This window comes from Rhincodon typus, chromosome 19 (genome assembly GCF_021869965.1).
Source record: "Rhincodon typus isolate 14 chromosome 19, sRhiTyp1.1, whole genome shotgun sequence".
NCBI lineage: Eukaryota > Metazoa > Chordata > Chondrichthyes > Orectolobiformes > Rhincodontidae > Rhincodon > Rhincodon typus.
The window spans coordinates 16,709,737-16,717,213 of record NC_063350.1 but is presented as its reverse complement, the minus strand read 5'-3'; the positions used below and the strand labels follow the sequence as shown (position 1 = coordinate 16,717,213).

Here is a 7,477-nt window from a genome sequence, read left to right as displayed (position 1 = left end):
TTTATGGATGTGGTGCCAATTAAGTCCTAGATGGTGTCAAGATTCTAGTGTTGTTGGAATTGCACTCATCCAGGCAATTAGTGAGTATTCCATCACACTCCTGACTTGTGTATCACAGACGGTTGACTGGCAGTGCAGAGTCAGGAGGTGACTTACCTGTTACGTGCCTCCTAGTCTGACCTGCTCTTGTAAGCGCAGTATTTATTTGGTTGGCCCACTTAATGGTCAGTGATAACCATCAGAATGTTGATAGTCAATGATTGAGCAATAGTGATGCCATTGAATGTTAAGAGGCAAAGGTTAGATTGTCTCTTGCTGGAGATGCTCAGCATTTGTATGCTGCAAATGTTATTTGTCAGTTGTCGGTCCAAACCTGGATATTGTTCAGGTCTTGCTGCATCTTGACAGGGACAGCTTCAATATCTGAGGAATTTCAAATGGTGCTACACATTATCGATCATCAGGTCCAACAACTACAACTATCTTCCTTTGTGCCAGGTGTGAGTCCAATCAGTGGAGAGATTCTCCCGATTCCCACTGGCTCCAGTTTTGCTCGACCTCCTTGACGCTAGATATTTTCTAAATAACCTGTGATGTTATGACACCCATCTGGAGAACCTGGGCCTTCTGGCTCAGGAGTAAGGACACTACCTCTGCACTACAAGTGCCCTTTATTGTCCTTTCTAGATATTTTTAATCAACCTTTTTCAGACACATTATAAGCCCCTCCTTGATGTTACAGTTGGTCAGATGTGACCGTGATGTCAAGAGCAGTCACTGTCACCTCATCTTTGGAGTTTAAGCCCCTTTGTCCATGTTTGAAATAAGGCTGCATTCAGGTCAGAAGCTAAAGACTCTGATGGAACCACGCTGAGTGATAGTGAGCAGATTTTTGCTAAACAACTTGATGACATCATCCATGCTGCTTCCTGTCACCTGGAATTGGAAAACATTATCAGTTTTACTTCAGGTTTCCATCCTTTTTCTTGCTTTCGCCTGGTCCACCTCTGACTCCTCTTTCTCTTCCTTGATATCTCTTTCCATTTCTGGTGCACATAAATTTAAATGTATGCATTTTCCAGCGTGAAGGGGTGGGTAACGATCAAGCCCTGGCTTGTTTGCTCTTCTGCACCCGCCACTAGGGTGTTTCCATCTCTGCTAAGATCAGCTAACTCAGCTTCCAGCGGGCACGCTCAGACTTCGTGGTCTGCATGGCTCATGAAGTGGTTTTATTTGCCCACTGAAACACTGGGGTGCTGTAATTAATATTTCAAAAAGACAGTTAATCGAACACACATTACCAAACATCAGAGCAAGGATAATGCGGTGCAGAAAAAAAAATGCACAGATGGTAATTGTTGAGTGTTGCCAGTTTAGACATTTCATGGTTCAACCTTGCCAAGCTCTATAGATTTGTGAGATCAAACAGCCTTTCAGCTGGGCAGCAAAATGACAAGACCTGAGGATTTAAATTACCTCTGGTGTACAGCACACTAATCCACCCAATTTCCTTGGCCTTTTGTGTAGCATTGGTAGAAGGCATCAGGAGAGGACTTCTAACAGACCTATAATTGGCACAATGTCCATTCTAATGTCTGCGCATTAGTTCATGCATGTTCCATTTCCCTTAGCCCCATCCACTAACCTGTCCAAGGCCTCAAGGAGCTATTTCAGCCAGATCCTGAGGACTCATCATCTCTCCTCGGCCTGGTACTCTTAGCTGTATGACAGATGTTTTCTGTGATGTTGCTTACTTCTGAGCATTGCTGGGCTTGGTGGAGATTCGTGAAGAAACTTTGCACATCTGATAAGATCCGTGAGTGGAAGCTGGACTGGGATCAGGACAACAGATAAAACCTGATCTGCTGAGAGATTTACAAGAATCCAGTGCTAGATTTTCAGACAAAGGGAACAATTTTCAAATCCTGCAAATCTTGGGAAAATATTCAATTCCAAAGTAAAAATCCCCTTCTATTTCAGTAAAAATGTTCCACAACCTTAGCTGGGGAGGAGGGAGCGAAATGTCAATCACAGGTTAGAATGAGTTTGAACTTTGTTCAATCAAGGTCATTTTGCTCAAACTTCACTGGGTGACTTTCAACAAATTGATTAGCTTTAAATCATAGTGTATGATCCATGCAATATTTGTGGGAATCCACTGCTTCTGGAAGGTGATTTTGGTGATCGTCAATGATCTTGGTAACCCAGTGGAATTTGGGGTGGCCATGTGTAATTTTTGATGATTTTCTTCTCCACTTCATGCCTAAGCTGATTGCTATGGTATTGTGAAGCAACGAGATGGTTGAAGGTTGAATTTTAACAGGGTGCAAGGGGCAAGCCTGAGGCCCAAATAATTTTGACTCCCTGATTAGGTCAAAAATTTCACGCTGGAAGTGCGCGAGTGGGTGAAAGTGCTAGGAGAGAGACCATTGGATAGGCAAGTTGGGGGTTGGAAATTGGAATTATCCGCAACTTGTGTCGCTCCTCATCCCTTCAATGGGTAAAAAAAAATCAATCTATTTTGCTTGGAAAGGAAGGTTGATTCGGTTGTGCCAACCAGTATCCTAGGAAGGATCTTGAAAATGGACTTGCTTGCATTGAAAGAGTTGCATTTAATTAGTATGCCAGCTATATGCAACATTCACATTTTACTATCACACAGCACAGCATCAAACCTGCCGTCTGTATGGTTTCTACAGACATTTGTGTCATTTGTACAGCTTCAAAGTGCTGGTAGTAATAGTTGGAAGAGGTTGAGAGGGTGGAGTTATGTGGCTTTGTGCAAGCAGATGTTTAAATTGCAAGGCTTTGTTAGATCTGAACGAGGACACAAGTAGAACTACAACACAGTATCATTGATTCTAAACCCTGCATGCAGGTCTAGTGAGGCTCCTTGCCTGCAGCAATTTCCGCCTCTTAATCCCATGAAACATCAAGTGAGTAAGGTTCTTTGAACTAGAATTAAAGTGAATTTGTGTCCAAGTGTGTGATTTGACTTGCAGCATTTTATTATTTTTGAACGGCATCATGTTGTTTTCAAGAATCTGCAAATGCAAGAGAGTGTTGAATGAAATGAAAGTGGCAGTTATCACACAGAGGCTGAGCTTCAAATGATTTGACACTCGGCTGTAACTAGAACTTTAATAATTTGACCACACCAGAGAGGAGCTTTTCCCATATGAAGCTCAGCTGTGAAATTTCAGTATCTCATCGTTGTGCCTGAGGCTGTGGACGGGGGTTGGGACCGAGAGGTGAGAGGCAAATGTTTTGTAAAATATTGTGTTTTGGGATTGGCATTCTAGCGATCTGTGGGACGTACATATAGAAGCTCAGTGTGACGCTGTTTGAATGGGTTTGTATGCAGCTGTGATACTGAAGCATATGGCTAATCTATCCCCTCCCCTCCATTCCACACAGCGGTGGAATGTTCATCCCACAACCTTACATTTTGATGAAAACCAGCTTGATTGAACCTGGTGTGAGTGTTGAGTGTCAACCTAAGAAAATTGCAAGTACATGTGTAAAACTACTCGGGAGCCAAGTTGCATTAACACACAGATAAATCTTCCACAGAAAGTTATTAATTCTAATACAATCAGTGAGGGAGTGCATCTTTCTTTCCATGGTCTCTGTTTTGCATAAAATATTTCTACTATTTCTCATACGCGGACCACAATTTATAAGGTTTATAAAGTGCCAGAAGCTCTGAATACTAATTTAAACTTGCCAAGCTATGCAAAGTACTGTATTGGAATGCATCACCCTCGAGCTGTTCCTTTCGACGTGACAGTTTGCAGTGAACTCTGTGTGTGCTAATCCTTACACTGCATTTTTTTTACTGACAGAAGACTTTTTCTTTAGTTGTTGCCATTGTATTAACCCTTGGAGTGCTGGCTCTCTCAAAGGGAACATCTGTCTCTCCGAAATATTAATGCATGTTTTCAGTTCGTGCTTAATATTTTCTTCCGTTATTCATTTGCTGGATGTGGCTGCCACTCGCAAAGTCTGCATTTATTTCCCATCCCTATTTGTCCCTGAGAAGGTGTTGGTGAGCCACCATCTGACGCAGTTGCAGACCTAGGGAAACCTACTGTGCTGTTAGTAGCAGCCACCCATATCCTTCTAGATGGTACTGGTTGGGAATTTGGAAGGTATATCTAAGGAAGAAAATATGAAGAATAATCTATTACGGTGATGTAGGACTCTCATCAGGAAATCCTTTATGACTATCTCAAGCCCGCCAAACACTTGAAAGAAATGAAGGTTTCTGTTTACCTCTTTTTTTTTTGCAATTGTCTATTTTACAAATATTATTTGTTTTGCTATTCTTTGTGTTGTAATTAATCTGTTTATATGACACAGATCCCCACTTTTAAAAGACTTTAAATATTTAGTTCGCATCTCCTACAGATAGTTCTCCTATAACACGATAGTTACATTCTTGTGAGACCTCGCGCTATAGAAAATCATGTTATAGGGAAATTACAGCAGAAAGTTTGCATTATCCAAACAGCATCCACTATTCATTCATCAATCGCATTACAGCCAATTCGTGTTAACGAAACACGTGTTATAGCAGAAATATCTGTATTCATAGAATCCCCACAGTGTGGAAACAGGCCATTCGACCCATCAAGTTCATACTATCCCTCTGAAGAGCATCCCCCCCAGACCCCCCCCCACCCTATCCCTGTAACCCTGCATTTCCCATGGCTAATCCACCTAGCCTGTCCATCCCTAGACACTATGAGCAATTTAGAATGGCCAGTCCACCTAACCTGCACATCTTTCAACCGTGGGAGGAAACCAGAGCACCCGAAGGAAACCCACACAGACACAGGGAGAACGTACGAATTCCATGCAAACAATCACCCAAGGGCGGGATCACTTTCCGGTCCCTGGTGCTGTGAGGCAGCAATGCTAACCATCAAGCCACTGTGCCGCCCCTATTCAGTTTTCCTGCTGTCACTGTTCAGTTTGGTAGTGACTTTTTTTTAAAAATATAAAAGTGTTCTCATTCATGGTGTTTTGTTTTGTTTTTTAGTGTATGGTTTATTTTATTGTGTTAGCTATCCAGTCAGAGAAAACCTAAGATCAGAGAGACTAATGTATTTGCACCATAGTGGTCCCAAATCGTATCCTTAATCTAGCCTTGTTTGAACAAAAACATTTGTAATAAAAATAGAATTTAAAGAAACAGTTACTTGGCTAGAGCAAATCATTCAATTTCAGCAACTGGCAACCAACTGTAACAAATTTCTGGTGTCAACCAGCTGTCAGTTGTAATGCAAAGGTCTCTAAGATGGTACAACATTATTAGTATGACTCCATGTCGTCCAGCCCTTTGCCCATCAAGATCCTTGTACCTTTCAGATCTTGAAATACAAACAGGATAAAAGTCATGCTTCAACTATACAAAGCCCTCTGACAATAATTTGAGTACTTTGAGCCATTCTGGGCAGTTCATTATTGGCCTTATTTCTCCTTGGGTGGTGTATATTGACCCTAGAGGGAATACTGCAAAGATTTCTTAGAATGATACCTGGACAAATTTAGGAAGTTAAGGACTGATTTGGTTAAAATCTTTCAAACTATTTTTGCTAATTGGAGAGCCTCCGACCAGGAGGCTATGTAGAGCCAGAATGTTGAGGAATGAACTTAGGATGTGTTTCTTCACCTACACAAGTTTGGAACTGTCTTCTGCAAACGGTGATTGACACGCGATCGGTTGTTAGTTTTAAAACTGAGATTTTTGTTAACTGAGTTATTACTGGATACGGATAGAAAGCAGGCCTACATAGTTAAGACACAGATCAGCTATGTTCTCTCTGAATGATGGACTAGACCCTGGGGTTGACTCTTATTCCTGTGTCTCCACCTAGTCACTTAACTTTTTATCACTCCACCATTGGTGCATCTGTCTTCAGCTACCTGCGCCCAAAGCTCTGGAATTTCCTCCCTAAATCTCTCTCCTCCTTTTAAGATGCCTCCATGACCTGTCTCTTTTCTAAAAAATTCATTCATGCAATGGGAGGCACTAAATTGCTTGCCCGTCCCTAATTGCTTGAAGCGGTGATGAACTGTGTTCTTGAGCCACTGCAGTCCGAGGGTTGTAGACATACCTCGCAGTGGGGGATGGTTCCATGCGACTTTGCCCCAGTGACTATGGAGGAACAGCAATATAGTTCCAGGTCAGGATGGTATGCACCTCTGTGACCACATGTACTCATATCTCTTAATGCCACTCTGTGTCAATTTTCTGATCGATTATGCCATTAGCTGACTTTTTACGATGTTGAAGGTACGTTATAAATGTAAGATATTATTGCTGCCATTTGGCATTTGTAAATGATTTTATATTTGTTTCATAACACATTAGAAAGCTAGAAACTCCATGGCCAGCACTGAGGTTTGTGAATATGAATCGGGGAGAAGTAGGGTTTGTCATGTGCCAATTCTGCTCTCAAGCAAACACTGAAAATGCTAGAGAAACTCAGCAGGTTTGTCAGCAGCTGTGGAGAGAGAAAAACAAGAGAGGTGATGTTTCATGTCTGATATTACTCTTCTTCACAACACCGATTCTGTGCGTTTACATTGAGTGCAGCTCCAGGCCGGGGTCAGAGTTTCTTAAATCTGCCTGAGAATCTATGTCAAGACAATATAAAGGAACAGATAAAGGAACTATAGTCAGCAAGTGCATTTGGCTTTCATCCACTTTTCCTTATGACCTAGACCCCTTATCACACTATTAAACACATTTAGCTGTAGAGGTTTAAACCAAAACAAAATCAGCTGTGAAATTCTATCAGCTCTACTAATGGGATGCATCTCATATGTAGAACTGTTCTTTCACTCAGTAATTCGTTTAAAATTTAGGACGCTAACCTTGAATGGTTCAATAATACAGCACAGGAGGCTGTTTAGTCCACGACACCTCTGCAAGCTTTTTGCACAAGTCAGATCTCCTGCACTTTTCCTATAGCTTTGCAATTTTCTCCCTCATCCTCAAGTGATTCATCGCCGTCTCAGAACGCAGTTTGGGATGGGCAATAAATGCTGGCCCACACAGTAACACCCACGTTCTGTGAAAGAACAAAAATAAATTGTTTTGAAACAGTTGAGTTTGTTGCCTTTAGCTTTTCATGCAAATTTCCAGACATGCAACTTTATTGCCATTTATTTTTCAAATATCTTTTTATTGCCTGCTTTTCCAAAGATATTGATTCCTTCGCTTGGCAGGGCTTTCAACACCAATCCTGTTCTTCATCCAAGAAGTGGTTGTAAATCTGAAATTCACAGCAGTGATTCATGCTAGCTAGTATGATTGTGGTGGGCATCCATTCAAGCCGGTAATTTTGGATTGGTTTCTGAACCAGACCCTGTCCCTGATTTTTAGGTTATTATCTACTCAGCCCTCCTATTTGAGGGTCCCTTGAAATGGCTGGTGCCTGTGGAAGAGAATATAACAATAAAACCA

The 7,477-nt window shown here is 41.6% G+C and overlaps 1 protein-coding gene across 1 annotated transcript in view; it reads left to right on the top strand.

Moving 5' to 3' along the window:
* Positions 1-2,871: 2,871 nt before the first annotated feature.
* Positions 2,872-7,477, top strand: part of lama5 (laminin, alpha 5) — a 203,816-nt gene continuing 199,210 nt past the window's right edge. Inside the window, exon 1 of the mRNA XM_048608550.1 lies at positions 2,872-2,936. Within this exon, the coding sequence (XP_048464507.1) occupies positions 2,925-2,936 (12 nt within the window). The 5' untranslated portion in view covers positions 2,872-2,924. The remainder of the gene's footprint in view (positions 2,937-7,477) is intronic.